This window comes from Bubalus bubalis, chromosome 3 (assembly GCF_019923935.1).
Source record: "Bubalus bubalis isolate 160015118507 breed Murrah chromosome 3, NDDB_SH_1, whole genome shotgun sequence".
Lineage (NCBI taxonomy): Eukaryota > Metazoa > Chordata > Mammalia > Artiodactyla > Bovidae > Bubalus > Bubalus bubalis.
This window is the reverse complement of record NC_059159.1, coordinates 72514735-72534013: the sequence shown is the minus strand read 5'-3', so window position 1 is coordinate 72534013 and position 19279 is coordinate 72514735. Positions and strand designations below refer to the sequence as shown.

General features: G+C 39.8%; 1 protein-coding gene across 1 annotated transcript in view; it reads right to left on the bottom strand.

Annotated features, from left to right (window-relative positions):
- The window catches only part of INTS9 (integrator complex subunit 9), a gene marked incomplete at its 3' end in the record, with an annotated part of 103893 nt that overhangs the window by 23564 nt on the left and 61050 nt on the right, over window positions 1-19279 (bottom strand). The window contains 2 exon segments of the mRNA XM_045165000.1: window positions 9476-9610; window positions 10339-10459. Of these exon segments, the coding sequence (XP_045020935.1) occupies window positions 9476-9610; window positions 10339-10459 (256 nt within the window).

Below are 19279 nucleotides of genomic sequence, written 5' to 3'. Positions count from 1 at the left end.
ACTACTGTTGTTCAGTAGCTCAGTCGTGTCTGATTCTTTGCAAACCCATGACTGCAGCACACCAGGCTTTCCTGTCCTTCACTATCTCCCCAAGTTTTCTCAAACTCATGTCCATCGAGTCAGTGATTCCATCCAACCATCTCATCCTCTGTTGTCCCCTTGTCCTCCTGCTCTCAATCAGGGTCTTTTCCAACGAGTTGGTTCTTCCCATTAGGTGGCCAAAGTATTAGAGCTTCAGTGTAAGTCCTTCCAATAATATTCAGGACTGATTTCCTTTAGGATTGACTGGTTTGATCTTGCAGTCCAAGGGACTCAAGAGTCTTCTCCAGCACCACAATCGGAAAGCATCAATTTTTCAGTGCTCAGCCTTCTTTATAGTTCAACCCTCACATCCAGTACATGACTACCAGAAAAACCTAGCTTTGACAATATGGACTTTCGTTGGCAAAATGATGTCTCTGCTTTTTAATACACTGTGAAGGTCTGTCATAGTTTTTCTTCCAAGGAGCAAGTGTCTTTTAATTTCGTGGCTGCAGTCACTGTCTGCAATGATTTTGGAGCCTGGGAAAATAAAATTTGCTACTGTTTCCATTGTTTCCCCACCTATTAGCCATGAAGTGATGGGACCAGATGCCATGATCTTAGCTTTTTGAATGTTGTGTGTAAGCCCTATTTTTCTATGATTCCTATGACTCAACTATGCTTCACTATAAAATTAAAAATGAAAGAATAGACAAATATGTTCAAACTTGCAAAAAGAAATTTAGTCTTCTAAAAAAAGGCAAGAAAACACAGGGAAAAGAATGAACTAAAAAAATGTGCAGATGGCAAAAACAAGACCCAAATAGTGATTTATGGGACGACCCAGAGGGATGGTGTGGGGAGGGAGGAGGGAGGAGGGTTCAGGATGGGGAACACATGTATACCTGTGGTGGATTCATTTTGATATTTGGCAAAACTAATACAATTATGTAAAGTTTAAAAAATAAAATAAAATTAAAAAAAAATAAAATAAAAAAATAAAATATGACAAAAAAAAAAAAAGAAACATAAATAGGTTTCACTAATCAAAGAGACTCTGTAGATTAAAAAAGAAAAAAAAATTCTTTATGACGTTGTCTGCAAGGGACTCACTAGAAAAGGACATAGAAAGAGTGGGGGCGGGAGTGGGAGGAGGATGAAAAACACTAGCAGCAAGTGTAGAAAGGAAAAAGACTCCTGGCTTTTAAGGTAGTCTTGATAGAGAAAAAAAGGAAACATTCTGATAGAATGAGCAATTGATCAACAAGACATAATGATAACATGAACACATACCCCTGATTATCGGCTTAAAATATAAAAAGATAAATCAACAAATAACGCATCTTTTTCAGATACTGGTAGCTGAGCATGAATTAAAAACACAACAGACTCAAAGGGATAAACATATATGGAAAAAATTTTCTTTCAGCAGTGAATACAGTCTTTTCCAACATATGTCAGATCAGAGTGTCCAACTCTTTGCAACTCCATGAATCGCAGCACGCCAGGCCTCTATCACCAACTCCCGGAGTTCACTCAGACTCACGTCCATCGAGTCAGTGATGCCATCCAGCCATCTCATCCTCTGTCATCCCCTTCTCCTTCTGTCCCCAGTCCCTCCCAGCATCAGAGTCTTTTCCAATGAGTCAACTCTTTGCATGAGGTGGCCAAAGTACTGGAGTTTCAGCTTTAGCATCACTCCTTCCAAAGAAATCCCAGGGCTGATCTCCTTGCAGTCCAAGGGACTCTCAAGAGTCTTCTCCAACACCACAGTTCAAAAGCATCAATTCTTCGGCGCTCAGGACTTCTTCACAGTCCAACTCTCATATCCATACATGACCACAGGAAAAACCATAGCCTTGACTAGACGGACTTTTGTTGGCAAAGTAATGTCTCTGCTTTTGAATATGCTATCTAGGTTGGTCATAACTTTCCTTCCAAGCAAACTTTCCTTCCAAGCAGTAAGCGTCTTTTAATTTCATGGCTGTAGTCACCATCTGCAGTGATTCTGGAGCCCATAAAAATAAAGTCTGACACTGTTTCCACTGTTTCCCTATCTATTTCCCATGAAGTGATGGGACCGGATGCCATGATCTTCGTTTTCTGAATGTTGAGCTTTAAGCCAACTTTTTCACTCTCCACTTTCACCTTCATCAAGAGGCTTTTGAGTTCTTCTTCACTTTCTGCCATAAGGCTGGTGTCATCTGCATATCTGACGTTATTGATATTTCTCCCAGCAGTCTTGAGTCCAGCTTGTGTTTCTTCCAGTCCAGCATTTCTCATGACGTACTCTGCATATAAGTTAAATACCCAGGGTGACAATATACAGCCTTGATGAACTCCTTTTCCTATTTGGAACCAGTCTGTTGTTCCATGTCCAGTTCTAACTGCTGCTTCCTGACCTGCATATAGGTTTCTCAAGAGGCAGGTCAGGTGGTCTGGTATTCCCATCTCTTTCAGAATTTTCCACAGTTTATTGTGATCCACACTAGTCAAAGGCTTTGGCAAAGTCAATAAAGCAGAAATAGATGTTTTTCTGGAATTCTCTTGCTTTTTCCATCATCCAGCGGATGTTGGCAATTTGATCTCTGGTTCCTCTGCCTTTTCTAAAACCAGATCGAACATCAGGAAGTTCACGGTTCACATTGCTGAAGCCTGTCTTGAAGAATTTTGGGCGTTACTTTACTAGCGTGTGAGATGAGTGCAATTGTGCGGTAGTTTGAGTTTTCTTTGGCATTGCCTTTCTTTGGGATTGGAATGAAAACTGACCATTTCCAGTCCTGTGGCCACTGCTGAGTTTTCCAAATTTGCTGGCATATTGAGTGCAGCACTTTCACAGTATCATCTTTCAGGATTTGGAATAGCTCAACTGGAATTCTATCACCTCCACTAGCTTTACACAACATATGTAAACATTTACAAAAAAAGGATTGTGTTTCAAAGTAAGCCTGAACAAATTTCAATGAATCTGTCAATTCTTACTGTAACACACAAAAAAATTAGACTAGACTCCTGAAACCTAACCATGATATGACAAAAGTCTTGTTTAAGTCTAACCATACTGGATAGGCTTGAAACAAACAAAAGTATACTATAAAATAAACTCTGGTTATTTAAATCAGGAACATTAGGAAGGAAATTATGATATACTTAGATATAAATGACAATGTACTTATCAAAATTTAACAGTTTCCCACAGCTCAGTCTTCAGTCCTCAGCACTTATATTTAAAAAAATCTGATGGCTCTCCAGTTTGTCTCCAGGCTTGCCTTCATGTCTAAGTTCCAGCTCTGCATTTCCATTTGTCTCATGTTCTAATTCCCATTCATCATACCCACTATCCTCTTCTGCAACTAATGACCACCCCTGCCCCCGGCCAACTCCTCCTTGTCAACTGGATTCGTGTCATTATCACCATTCTCTGAGTCATCCAGGTATGAAATCTCTGCCTTACATTTTTCCTTCCCCAAAGATAGTCGGCATTCAAGGAATTTGTTGAATTTAAGATCCGCCGATATTTTAACTTACCTTTCCATCCCTACTATTTCAGGCTTAATCCAAAGTCTCATTTCCATTCGCTTATTAGATCAGTGTAACAGTCTGCCACAGTCTTCCTAGCTCATGGGCTTCCATTACTAAAGCTGAAGTGGCCCTTTACTATTAGTATAAAGTCCAACTTTATAACTGCTGTGACAGGGTGTAAGCAGCTGCCAACAACCCATAAACAATGGGCGTGGCTATATGTCAACAAAACATTCTTAACAAAAACAGGTGGGAGATCAAATTTGGTTCAAGGACCATAGTTTGTTGACATCTGAAGTAGACTACTGAGCTTTTTCAAATCTTTTCTTATCCCTGCTAAATTCAATACAGAATCCAATCATCTGGGCAAAAGAAAATCTAATTTACTTTCTTTTTTACATACCATAGTGGTTGCCAGCTAGAAATTAAAATTAATTACTTAGGTATGTTACTCATTACTTTCAAGACCTTATTTTTCCCTTTAAATTTATGGATCTTGTAAGAATAATTTACTGGAAATTACATCGATAGTACTGTAAAGGCTTTGATCTAAGCAGGACAAATCGGAAGAACTGGCAGCCAAGTAATCTTTCTGTCTTTTATGAGAGAATATATCAGGAATGATAGAAGCTGCCAATACAAAATTTTGATTCAGTGAAGCAGATTAAGATGACATTGATGGGGTTTTGATTTCAGCAAGCGGGAAAGGCCCAGAATTCTGCTAGCTATAGGAAAAAACAGCAAGTTGTCCCCTCTAGACCTTGAAACAAAAGTTGCTTATAAAAAAGGTATGAAAACAAAGCAGCGTGGCAGCTCAGAGCATTCTATTGTTCTAGACTTACAACACTCTTTTTCTCATATTAAAATGGGATATGGATTTCACCAAGTTATCTATCCATCCATCATCCATTGACTATCTAATCTCCATCACCCTCCTTTATAAACATGGAAAGATATAAGTGTGCTGTGCTAAGCTGCTTCAGTTGAGTCCTACTCTTTGTGACCCCATGGACTGTAATCTGCCAGGCTCCCTGTCCATGGCATTTTCCAGGCAAGAATACTGGAGTGGACTGCCATGCCCTTCTCCAAGGGATATTCTGGAGCCAAGGATCAAACCATGTCTCTTACATCTCCTGCACTGGCAGGTGGATTCTTTACAGAAGCGCCACCTTTTATACCCAGATAATCACAATGGTGTGCTCACTCACCTAGAGCCAGACATCCTGGAACGTGAAGTCAAGTGGGCCTTAGGAACCATCACTACGAACAAAAGCTAGTGGAGGTGATGGAATTCCAGTTGAGCTATTTCAAATCCTGAAAGATGATGCTGTGAAAGTGCTGCACTCAATATCTCAGCAAATTTGGAAAACTCAGCAGTGGCCACAGGACTGGAAATGCTCAGTTTTCATTCCAATTCCAAAGAAAGGCAATGCCAAAGAAGACTCAAACTACCGCACAATTGCACTCATGTCACACGCTAGCAAAGTAATGCTCAAAATGGTCCAAGCCAGACTTCAACAGTAAGTGAACTGTGAACTTCCAGATGTTCAAGCTGGATTTAGAAAAAGCAGAGGAACCAGAGATTAAATTGCCAACATCTGATGGATCACCAAAAAAGCTAGAGAGTTCCAGAAAAACATTTACTTCTGCTTTATTGACTATGCCAAAGCCTTTGACTGTGTGGATCACAATAAACTGTGGAAAATTCTGAAAGAGATGGAAATACCAGACCACCTGACTTGCCTCCTGAGAAATCTGTATGCAGGTTAGGAGGCAACAGTTAGAACTGGACATGGAACAACGGACTGGTTCCAAATTGGGAAAAGAGTACGTCAAGGCTGTATATTGTCACCCTGTTTATTTAACTTATATGCAGAGTACATAATGAGAAACGCTGGGCTGGAGGAAGCACAAGCTAGAATCAAGATCGCTGGGAGAAATATCAACTTCAGATATGCAGATGACACCACCCTTATGGCAGAAAGTGAAGAAGAATTAAAGAGCCTCTTGATGAAAGTCAAAGAGGAGAGTGAAAACATTGGCTTAAAATTCAACATTCAGAAAACTAAGATCATGGCATCTGGTCCCATCACTTCAAGGCAAAAAGATGGGAAACAATGGAAACAGTGACAGACTTTATTCTTGGGGGTTGCAAAATCACTGCAGATGGAGACTGCAGCCATGAAATTAAAAGACGCTTCCTCCTTGGAAGGAAAGTTATGACCAACCTAGATAGCATATTGAAAAGCAGAGACATTACTTTGCCAACAAAGGTCCATCTAGTCAAGGCTATGGTTTTTCCAGTGGTCATGTATGGATGTGAGAGTTGGACCATAAAGAAAGGTGAGCACTGAAGAATTGATGCTTTTGAACTGTGGTGTTGGAGAAGGCTCTTGAGAGTCCCTTGGACTGCAAGGAGATCCAACCAGTCCATCCTAAAGGAAATCAGTCCTGAATATTCACTGGAAGGACTGATGTTGAAGCTGAAACTCCAATACTTTGGCTACTTGATGTGAAGAACTGACTCATTTGAAAAGACCCTGATACTGGCAAAGAATGAAGGTGGGAGGAGAAGGGGATGACAGAGGATGAGATGGCTGGATGGCATCACCGACTCAATGGAGATGAGTTTGAGCAGGCTCCAGGAGTTGGTGATGGAGAGGGAGGCCTGGTGTGCTGCAGTCTATGGGGTCGCAAAGAGTCAGACATGACTGAGCAACTGAACTGAGCTGACCTTTTATAAACATGAAAAGATATATGAAATGAAAAATAAATTCTTTACAAATATCTAAAAAATGGAATAAGTAACACTTATAACAATACTTATACACTGAGCTTCTTGTCAATATGACTGTTAATGAACAACTAACTTAAAACTTTCCAAAAGCTTCAGTCTATACATTCAAATAAAATTCAAATTTCTCATGAAGTCCTACATGGCTTGGCATCTTGGACATGTTATGATCACACTTCATACAGTGCAATCACAAGGGTGTGCTCTGCTCTGCAGACACGCCCAGCTTGTTCTAGTGTTAGGAGCTCTTCATCTGCCATGTGTCTGTCACACTTCGCCTACACAGCTTTACATGCCTCATTTCTCCAGGTCTCAGTTCCAATGAGATGTTTCGCTCGAAGCTTTCTCTGACCATCCAAGTTAAACTAGTCACCATCACTCTCTGCAGAACTCTGTTTTCAGCACCTGTGCCGCCACCTGGAGGCTTTCTGCTCATTTATCTTCATCACGCCGCTCTCTCTCATCATATGAATACTGACCCCTGAGAGGAGACTTCGTCTGTGGGTCACCACTGAGTCTCTAACACCTAGATGAGTGCTTGACAGGGCAGGCCCTTAGTAAATATTGAAAAATTAGTATTTGCTGAGTAAATGAGCGACCATCTCTGTTACATACATCAGGCTCTGGTTATTGAAAGTGTTGGGAAATCTCTAAATCCCAGAGGTGACCTAAAGGCAGCATGATCTTATAGAGTAACTATGATTCTAAATGTTCAGACACAAATAATCTAACTTTGATAAAGAGTAGGACATAAAATTTCAGGTAAGCAAGATGAAAAAGCTCTAGAGATCAGCTATACAACGCTGCACTTATAGTCAACAACCATGTACCGTACAGTTACACCTTTATTATAAGGGTATAGCTTATGTTCTAGAGTAGGAAATGGCAATCCGCTCCAGTATGCTTGCTGAAAAATCCCATGGACAGAGGAGCCTGGTGGGCCACAGTCCATGGGGCTGCAAAGAGTTGGATACGACTGAGTGACTGAGCACATACCTCATGTTAAGTGTTCTTACACAACAAAAAAGAATGTTTGTGGAAAGTAAAAGCAGAAAGATTTAAAAGGCTGATGCTTTGCTAAAGTTGCAGTACACAAAATTAATATACAGAAATCTGTTGCATTTCTCTACACTAACAATGAAAGATCAGAAAGAGAAATTAAAGAAACAATCCCATTTACCATTGCATTGAAAAAGAGTAAAATACCTAGGAATAAACAAGACAAAGGCCTGTATTCCAAGAAGTATAAGATGCTGATGAAAGAGACTGAAGATGACACCAACACATGGACACATATACCATGTTCTTGGGTTGGAAGAATCGATATTGTTTAAATGACTATACTACTCAAGGCAATATACAGATTCAATGAAATCCTTATCAAATTATGAATGCTATTTTTCATAGAATTAGATCAAAAAATCTTAAAAGTTGTGTGGAGACACAAAAGACCCTGAATAGCCAAAGCAATCTTGAGAAAGAAAAGCAAAAGGAATCAGGCTTCCTGAACTTCAGACTGTATTACACAGCTATAGTCATCAAGACAGCGCGGTACTGGCACAAAAACAGAATTATAGATCGATGGAGCAGGAGGACAGAAAGGCCAGAATTAAATTCATGTACCTGTGGTCAATTAATCTACAACAAAGGAGGCAAGACTATACAATGGAGAGAAGAGTCTCTTCAATAAATGGTGCTGGGAAAACTGGACAGCTACATGTTAAAAAAAAATGAAGACAGAACAATCTTTAATACCATACTCAAAAATAAACTCAAAATGGATTAAACACCTAAATGTAAGACTGGATACTATAAAAACTCTGAAAACATAGGCAGAACACTCTGACATAAACTTCAGCAATATCTTTTTTTGATCTGTCTCCCAGAATAATGGAAATAAAAACAAAAACAAACAAATGGGAACTAATTAAACTCAAAAGCTTTTGCACAGCAAAGGAAATCACAAGGGGAAAGAAAAAATAAAAGAAAGACAACCCACAGAATGAGAAAAAAGCTCATGCAGTTTTATATCCCCAAACAACCCAATCAAAAAATGAACAGAAGACCTAGACAGACATTTCTCCAAAGATATAAAGACAGCCAACAGGCACATGAAAAGATGTGCAACCTCACTAATCATTAGAGAAACACAATCTAAACTATAGTGAGATATCACCTCAAACTTGTCAGAATGGCTATTATCAAAAAAGTCTACAAACAATACATGCTAGAGAAGAAGTAGAGAAAAGGGAATCCTCCAACATCGTTGGTGGAAATGTAAATTGGTACAGCCACTATGGAGAACAGTATGGAGGTTTCTTTAACAACAACAAAAAAAAGAGTTACCACATGATCCAACAATCCCATTCCTGTGGCTTTTATCCAGAGAAAAACATGGCTCGAAAGGATACACGGACCGCAGTGTTAACTGCACCACTATTCACGATAGCCAAGACATGAAAGCAACCTAGAAGTCCACTGACAGAAGAATGAGAAGGTGTGGTAAATACATACAATGGAATGCTACTCGGCCATTAAAAAGATGAAACAATGCCATCGGCAGCAACATGGACAGACTTAGAGATCATCATACTAAGTGAACTCACTGAGACAGAGAAAGACAAATACTGTACGATATTGCTTTACATGTAGAATCTAAACAGATACAAATGAACTTACTTACAAAATGGAAGCAGACTCAGAGATTTACAGAATGAATTTATGGTTGTGGCCGGGAGGGCTGGGTGAAGTGATAGATTGGGAGTTTGGGACTGACATGTACATACTGTTTCACTTAAAATAGATAACCAAGAAGGACCTACTGTAGAAACGAATAAATAAATAAAAAATGACAAAGAGCTGATGCCACTCTGGAAACATTCTGAATGTAGGGTGAGTTACTGAAAATTCAGGGATTCCCTGGTGGCTCAGACAGTCTGCCTGCAATGCGGGAGACCCATGTTTGATCTCTTGGGTGGAGAAGGAAAAGGCAACCCACTCCAGTATTCCTGCCTGCAAATCCTGTGGATGGAGGAGCATGGTGGGCTACAGTTCATAGGGTCGCCAAGAGTCAGACATGACTAAGCAACTTCACTTTCAACTGAAAATCTGAGTTGTTACAAGAGAATTTAGAATTACCTGTGGGTGCGTGGTAAGCAAGGAGGATCCAGAGACATAAGACACTTTCTCATAATGGGACTGGATGATCCAGTTGGAGCTTCCAAGGGCATAGCCAGAGCTTAGAGGAGTCACCTGGACCGCGCCGAAAAGCTCCTAGAAAAGAACCATCGTAAGAATGTGTGCTGAACTTTCAGTAGTGCAGTCATGCCACTTACGTTTGCAGAGGAAAAAAACAGAAAATCCTTCTTCACTTAGAAACTATTTCAAGTGAATCAGAAAGTTTAAGAACAGAAAGACGGTGGAGACCATGGGACAGACACATCTTACAGTCTTTCACTTATCACATTTCTGAGAATTTCAGTCCATCCACATGTCACCAGGCACCCAGGTCCCACCCATTAAAAAGCAGAGATGATACATTATGATATAGGCCAAAGAGATAAATACTTAGGTTTTTTTTTTTCTTTTTTTTTTTAACCCTTTTCAGGTTAGGAATTAATATCTTGGTTGTTCTGTTAAAAAGTGGCTCTGGGCCACAGTTGACAGGAATGGGAACCCTCATCATGATCAGAGCTCAGAAGTCATATGTGCCAAATTGTTTCTTGATCCCTTTGATGCTGTTCTCTACTTCACAAGTCCAAAACCTGTCAAGTGGTGTCACTGTTCTAAAGTAAACAGGATGAGATGCCTTTTTCCCCCTGACTTATATGCTAATGACTGATGGGGAATATAAGGTTTAGGACAGAGCACCCAGTAAGAACCTGGGAAGGATGGGGGAAAATAACAGATGTTCTATCTTTCCACTTAAAAAAGGGAACTATAGAATCCTTCCAAAGAATCAAAACCATTCGTCAATCAGTTAAAATCGTATTAACACTCACAATTTTCTGAGAATATCCCACCAGCTGGATCTTACTGAGGGCAGAGTTCACCTCCTGCATAGTGTAGCATCTTCTCCAGGTTGAGACTTCTACTGCATCCTTGAGAGGAGAAGGCAGGAGCCTGGAAACAGATCATCAAGTCAGCTCTTAAGTACAGAGAATACTGTTCAAATAACATGCCCATTTTGTCTAAGCTGTCCAACCTACTGGCATATCTGAATGTTCACAGGATAAACATCCCTTTATAATTATTTTTATTTCTGTAAGGTTGGCAGCACTCTCCCTTCTTTCATTTCTGATTCTAGTAATTGCAGTATTCTCTCCACGGGGTGGCAAACAGTAACACATGGCTGGGCAACTGAACTGAGCTGAACTCCCTTTTTCTTGGTCAACCTAGCTAAAGGTCTGGTAGAGTTTTGTTGATCCTTTCAAAGAACTAACTTTTGGATTCATTGATTTTTCTCCATTGTTTTTCTACTCTTGATTTTGCTTATCCAGCATATAGCTGGATCTTCTCTTTTGTCTTTTTAAACCCATGTGATAATTTTGGTCATCTGAACTATTTAAGCCATTCACAATGTTACTACTGATATATTAATATAATAGTTGGCTTACGTTTACCAATTTAATTTTTGTTTTTTATATATCACATCTTTTTTTGTTCTTCTATTCCTCCACTGATTTTTAAAAATAGTAAGTGAATATTTTCTGATAGCCTCTTAAATCCCTTCATGATTTTTCACTTTTTAAAAAGTTATTTCCTTAGTGGCTATCCTAAGGGCTTATCTTATATCTCTTAATATAGAGCATTTCTGTATAACCTCTCACATTCTCTTCCCTGTTCAAAAAAGATAAATGAAATAAACATTACTCATGGGCCTGCAAAGTTATAGAAAAGAACTAGGTTAAACACATCTGAGGCTTGGCAGAAAGAGGAAAATAAAACACATTTTGAAACTTTTCAGACCAGCATCAGGAGCAATCATTAAAACAAACAAAAATGTGTCATTAGAAAGACATTTTATTCAATATTATTTTGCTCAAACACAAATAAGAATAGACCTAAAGAGTGAATTCTCTGAGATTCTCTGTACAATACAGGTGAAGGGATTTCCAGAGAACAGAACCTGTGCATTAGCTCTGTTCTATCTCCTAAACTGACACTGAACAATAGTAAAGAATCACACACACACACACACACACACACACACACACACAACCAGCCCTTCAACTATCAAAGAGATGAGAGGAGAGCTAATAGCAACAGCATTTTAGAAAGTAGAAAGACAAATAATGACTGATTTTGCAGACCCAGGAAAGTTCAAGTCATTTAATTTACACTGCAGAACTCACGAAAAGCTCAGCAGTGGGAAGCAACAGGTATGTCTTGTAGTGAGGTGAAAGTGAAAGTGAAGGGAAGTCGCTCAGTTGTGTCTGACTCTTTGCGACACCATGGACTGTAGCCTACAAGGCTCCTCTGTCCATGGGATTTTCCAGGCAACAGTACTGGAGTGGATTGCCATTTCCTTCTCCAAGTGAGGTTAAAGGTGAGCCTAAAAACAAGAAAATTCCTAGAAAAAACTGATTAAGAAATAGAACCTACTAATTCTCCTCACCTAATCCATATAGCTCAGCAATTGCCCCTTTCCCTCCAAGGCATGTCACCAGAGACTCTTCTCTAGGGAGAATAAAAATGAGAGTCTGGACCAGGGGAAACCAGCAATACCTAGAAGCAACCTCCTTAAGCAAAAGTTTACATACTGAGAGGGACGATTTTCTTATCCTCAGAGCAGAACACTATCAGTTAATCTTACACCCTGCAGGGTAGGAGACTAGAAGAATCTTCTCTGAAACACAAGATCAGCACCGAAAAACAAAACCAAAAAACAAACAAACAAAAAAACCCCACAAAAAAAACCCCCAAAAAACCCTCAATGAAAAGATACTGACTGACATTGGGGTTTTACAGTGAAATTACCTAACCAGACTATGTTATGGTAAAGTCTAGAATTCAACAAGACCTGGCACACAGACTTTCCAAGTAGCTTTTTTTTTAAACTGTCTAATTCTTAAATATGAACCAATAACCAAGGATCACCATGTATTTGAATAAAGCCTCTAAAATGATAAAGGCCAAAACAAATGGAGGAAGGAGAGGAAATAAATTAGGTAGGTAGAAAATAATAATCATTATACTCAGATAAATAAAAGAGTGTACCTAAGAAATGAGAAGACGTTTCTACTAAAAGGGTGAAGAGTCATTAAGAGAATGAAAAGAACACTTATAAATGAAAATATGACATTATACAATGAAAGCAGGCCAACAAAACAACACGATTTCAAAATAAGCTGCTGCTGCTGCTAAGTCGCTTCAGTCGTGTCTGACTCTCTGCGACCCCATAGAGAGCAGCCCACAAAATAAGCTAAAAACATTAAAAACATATTCAAGACACAAAGACCCATATAAATGAAGAAATCAGAAAAGCTTAAAAATGAAGGAACAGAACTACATAAAGAATTAGAAATTTAGTAAGAATTCAGGAATGAAGACTAAACTGAAAGACACACAAGAGTGGATATACACAACAGACATGGCAAGAGAGCCAAGACAGATACAACATACAGGTAACAGGAGTCCCTCACAGAAATCCAAGCAAGGGAACAGAATACCAAAAACCGTAATTAGAAATAAAAAGAAACTACACACTGAAAGGACACAATGCAGACTCGAGAATACTGACCCAGGATAACTAACACCAGATATATTCTGGGAAAATATTTAGATTACAGAGAAAAATCTTTAGGCATGGAGGCAAAAAGGGCAAGTTATTTACAAGGAAAACAAGAAAAGACTACATCGGTTTTCAACAGTTTTCAATGTTTTTTTCTAGAATAAAATAGAGAAACATATTTAAGAGACTCAAAGAAAGAAAATGCAAGTCAAAGATTACATATTTAGCAAAACTCTGTGACTTTCAAGGTCACAGAGCACGGAAAAAACAGTTATTAATCAGCAAGAACTCACAGAATACAGTTCTCATGATTCTATCCTGATATATCACCTGAAGAATGAGTTTCACACAACCCAAACTGACTACAGTAGAAACATCAATATAGGGGTTGATAGTATTAAATGCAGAGTTCCTTGAGGAGAAAGGCCAAAAGAAGTTGGAAGGGAGAGAGGACAGTATGTAACGGCTACATGTTCTGACAAGATAGACACAGTCAAAATATAAAAGCAGCAGAAGAAAAATATATATTCTCTGTCCTCCAAAAAGGCCTCGAAACAACTGACCAATCCAGTAACAGTGAGCATTGTTAGCAACCGGAATGGGAGCTCAAAATCCCATTTCCACTAAAAGAATCCAGAGTTTCTTGGAGAAATGGGTGATTCCAGGTTTAGGAACGTAAAAAAGGAGTCTTAGACATCCTGCTACATTAGATAACAAGCGAACTATCAAAAACTACAAACGATGTAACAAAAGGACATAGTGGATGAACTGAATATACTTTCACTGACGGGACAAGCTGAGCTGCAAGAAGGGTGATGTGGTGATGGGATGAAATCCACGTGCTATGTATGTTTCAGCGCTGTGATTAGACTGGCGCACAGAGACCCGGCTTTTGAGTTACCAGACATTTTCTATCTCTTAACCTAGGTGGTGTTTATAGGGGTAGCTGCTTTACAATAGTTTTGTTAAGAAAATGCACTGGTCATAACAAACACCCTCTTCCAACAACACAAGAGAAGACTCTATACGTGGACATCACCAGATGGTCAACACCGAAATCAGGTTGATTATATTCTTTGCAGCCAAAGATGGAGAAGCTCTATACAGTCAGCAAAAACAAGACTAGGAGCTGACTGTGGCTCAGACCATGAATTCCTTATTGCCAAATTCAGACTTAAATTGAAGAAAGGAGGGAAAACCACTAGACCATTCAGGTATGACCGAAAACAAATCCCTTATGATTATACAGTGGAAGTGAGAAATAGATTTAAGGGCCTAGATCTGATAGATAGAGTGCCTGATGAACTATGGACTGAGGTTCATGACATTGTACAGGAGACAGGGATCAAGACCATTCCCATAGAAAAGAAATGCAAAAAAGCAAAATGGCTTTCTGGGGAGGCCTTACAAATAGCTGTGAAAAGAAGAGAAGTGAAAAGCAAAGGAGAAAAGGAAAGATATAAACATCTGAATGCAGAGTTCCAAAGAATAGCAAGAAGAGATAAGAAAGCCTTCTTCAGCGATCAATGCAAAGAAATAGAGGAAAACAACAGAATGGGAAAGACTAGAGATCTCTTCAAGAAAATCAGAGATACCAAAGGAACATTTCATGCAAAGATGGGCTCGATAAAGGACAGAAATGGTATGGACCTAACAGAAGCAGAAGATATTAAGAAGAGATGGCAAGAATACACAGAAGAACTGTACAAAAAAGATCTTCACAACCCAGTTAATCATGATGGTGTGATCACTGACCTAGAGCCAGACATCCTGGAATGTGAAGTCAAGTGGGCCTTAGAAAGCATCACTACAAACAAAGCTAGTGGAGGTGATAGAATTCCAGTTGAGCTATTCCAAATCCTGAAAGATGATGCTGTGAAAGTGCTGCACTCAATATGCCAGCAAATTTGGAAAATTCAGCAGTGGCCACAGGACTGGAAAAGGTCAGTTTTCATTCCAATCCCAAAGAAAGGCAACACCCAAGAATGCTCAAACTACAACACAACTGCACTCGTCTCACACACTAGTAAAGTAATGCTCAAAATTCTCCAAGCCAGGCTTCAGCAATATGTGAACCGTGAACTTCCTAATGTCCAAGCTGGTTTTAGAAAAGGCAGAGGAACCAGAGATCAAATTGCCAACATCTACTGGATCATGGAAAAAGCAAGGGAGTTCCAGAAAAACATCTATTTCTGCTTTACTGACTTTGCCAAAGCCTTTGACTGTGTGGATCACAATAAACTGTGGGAAATTCTGAAACAGATGGGAATACCAGACCACCTGATCTGCCTCTTGAGAAACCTATATGCAGGTCAGGAAGCAACAGTTAGAACTGGACATGGAACAACAGACTGGTTCCAAATAGGAAAAGGAGTATGTCAAGGCTGTATATTGTCACCCTGGGTATTTAACTGATATGCAGAGTACATCATGAGAAATGCTGGGCTGGAAGAAACACAAGCTGGAATCAAGACTGCTGGGAGAAATATCAATAACGTCAGATATGCAGATGACACCAGCCTTATGGCAGAAAGTGAAGAAGAACTCAAAAGCCTCTTGATGAAGGTGAAAGTGGAGAGTGAAAAAGTTGGCTTAAAGCTCAACATTCAGAAAACGAAGATCATGGCATCTGGTCCCATCACTTCATGGGAAATAGATGGGGAAACAGTGGAAACAGTGTCAGACTTTATTTTTCTGGGCTCCAAAATCACTGCAAATGGGGACTGCAGCCATGAAATTAAAAGATGCTTGCTCCTTGGAAGGAAAGTTATGACCAACCTAGATAGCATATTCAAAAGCAGAGACAGTACTTTGCCAACAAAGGTCCGTCTAGTCAAGGCTATGGTTTTTCCAGTGGGCATGTATGGATGTGAGAGTTGGACTGTGAAGAAGGCTGAGCGCCGAAGAATTGATGCTTTTGAACCGTGGTGTTGGAGAAGACTCTTGAGAGTCCCTTGGACTGCAAGGAGATCCAACCAGTCCATTCTGAAGGAGATCAGCCCTGGGATTTCTTTGGAAGGAATGATGCTAAAGCTGAAACTCCAGTACTTTGGCCACCTCATGCGAAGAGTTGACTCATTGGAAAAGACTCTGATGTTGGGAGGGATTGGGGGCAGGAGGAGAAGGGGACGACAGAGGATGAGATGGCTGGATGGCATCACTGACTCGATGGACGTGAGTCTGAGTGAACTCGGGGAGTTGGTGATGGACAGGGAGGCCTGGTGTGCTGTGATTCATGGGGTCGCAAAGAGTCGGACATGACTGAGTGACTGATCTGATCTGATCTGAGACAAAAGACTTCAACCAGGAAATTAGTCAAATGTATTGTTGGCTTTTCCAAAAGAACAGTCTTTGAATATTCTTTTGTGCAGGGTTAGCTTGCAGTGCTGCTCTCTCTCTTGGTGTGCACTGGCTAATTGCAATCCAACCAGTCCCCTCTCAATCATGCCATGTTGCCATGTTCTTGCCCACAATATCCTCTTATCTTAGAATGACCTCTTTCCTCATTCAAACCTTGCTTAACCTGCTAAGCCCGGCCCAAGTCTCGTTACTTGGATACAGGTACTATGCCTTAAACTTTTGGGGGCATTTCCCTACAAATTTATCATAATGCCAGGCCCTTGGGAGTTAATCAACAAACAAGACTGAAGTCCTCTGAGTTTCCTACTTCTACCCCCAAATTCCCTTCGCTAACACCATTTTTACTCTTTCAAGTTACATGGTCCCTTTCTCCTTCTATCACCTAACATCTCGTCTAACTCGCTTTCCCTAAAACTTATGCTTGAGGCCATAATTACAGAGAGGCCTTTATAGAGCCATTCAAAGCCATTAGGATTATTGGCTGATTAAGGATAAGTCGGATAAGGAAACCCAGTGGGAACTAGTTCTGTTTTTGCTGGCTTTCTAATTTATCAAAGTCAAGTTCTCAGAGTCTAAATGTTTAATAAGTACTTTCTAAAAGATTTCATTGTTTTGTTTTGTTCTTATCACACTTGAGTGCTTAATAAACATTTTTTTCCCAGGGCTTGACATCATGCCAGAACTCTGCTGTCTGTTCTTCCATCCTACCAGCACAAGATCATGTGTTTTCGTAAAAGAGCAAGACTTTTAGGTCCACAGGGACCACTTAAAAGCTTATAAATAAAACACTGGTTGGGCTTTTTCTATGTGTTTGAGAAGAAAAGAAGCAGAAAAAATTTCTTTCCTCTCATTACAGTGAAGTGTGCTTAATACACACAGAGGTGGCGGGAGGATGGAGGTGTGTCAGCGGACTGACACTCTTTATTGTTTTTGTTGTTTAGTTGCTCAGTCGTGTCCGACTCTTTGTGATCCCATGGGCTAGGTTTCTCAGTTCATGGGATTTCCCAGAGAAGAATACTGGAGATTAGCCATTTCCTTCTCCTGGGGATCTTCCTGACCCAGGGATCAAACCTGAGTCTCCTGCACTGGCAGGAGGATTCTTTATTACTGAGTCTCCAGGGAAGCCTGATGATCTTTATGGAATCTACCAAAAGCAAAACCTGAAAATCAAGCATTTCTTAATACTAAACTGAAATCAGATTATAAACCTTGATTTTTGTTTTAGATCAATTTCTCTCTTAAAAGCACAAAGGCAATTGTTTAGGCTACCAAAGCATGACATAAATAATTCTTGAGAGGGCCTAACCCATCTCTGCTTTCATTTTCTGCTTACCAAAACCCTCTTATCTATAATTTCATCTCTTTAAGTGGACTTGCTGCCCGAAACAGAGTCCTAGGCAGATGAACGCTCCTAGTTCTCAGGATAAAGTAATTAAATGGAGTTTTTGTCTGTCAGCCAGTATCCTGGGAGTTTAGTTAGGCTGAACCTGCCCTTCAGAGGCTAACTGACTCTAAGTGAAATGAAATGACTAAGTTTCTAGAACTGCAAAGTTGTGATGATGCCATCAAAGTACCACCACTCTCTGCTGCTGCTAAGTCGCTTCAGTTGTGTCTGACTCTGTGCGACTCCATAGATGGCAGCCCACCAGGCTTCCCCGTCCCTGGGATTTTCCAGGCAAGAACACTGGAGTGGGTTGCCATTTCCTTCTCCGATGCATGAAAGTGAAAAGTGAAAGTGAAGTCGCTCAGTTGTGTCCAACTCTTAGCAATCCCATGGACTGCAGCCTACCAGGCTCCTCTATCCATGGGATTTTTCAGGCAAGAGTACTGGAGTGGGGTGCCATTGCCTTCTCCGACCACTCTCTAAGAACCCGCTTAAGACATCTTTAAAAACTCTAACATAAGCAAACTGTGTTCAATTCAATTCTCTTTATTACAGAAAAGAAGACTGAGTCCCGGAATCTGAATGATACTGCTAATGATCATCAACAGGGGGATTAGGAAAATAACTTCTCTTCTGCTATACTAAATACTAAATTAGGGGCTCTCACTAGGAAAGGCAGTGCTGAAAGATAAGTAAGGCTGAGGAAGGCAGATGTGTGATGGTTACTGAAAGGGGGGTGATGTGAGCCACGCGTATCATTAGAGGGAGAAAGGATGCTGGTGTTTGCTGGGCACCTACTATGTGCCTGGCACTGTTTTAAGGACTTTACTTGCATTACTCATTTACTCCTCACAACAACCTGGTGACCTTGCTAATACTATTCCTATCATATAAACAAGAAAACAGCCCAGAAGAGATGAACTTCTGCAGCCAAAAAGCAGATCTGAAATTCAAACACCAGTCTATTTGACCTCTAAGCCCAGAGTTTTAATTTTCTTCCTGCTACATAGTGAGACCTGATAAATTCATCTATAAATACCTAAAGAGTGTCAGAACAGAGGAACTTCAAGTACAATACGCTTTTTTTTTTTTTTTAATTATGTCTTCTATAAGGTATAAACCCACATTTTAAGCTCTGAGTACTGAAAATTGCCATAACATTTCAGCCAGGAATATATCGATACATAATTCCTTAACGCTAGTCAGAGGATTGTGACAATATCCTGTAATGATTTAGCCTCTTAATTATAATTGTAGATTTCTAGTCTTATACAAAAAGTGCTACATTTACATAAAAAATATTAGAAGATGGGTTAGTTTCTTCAGTGCAATATTGTGCTTTAAATTTTCCCATTAAAAACCTAAATTTTGAAGTGTATATGGGAATGTCAAGAGGCTCAAAAATTTTATGGTAGGGGATTCTCCTTTCCCTACCCTTCAAAAATCTCTCTTTCAAGAAGTGTAA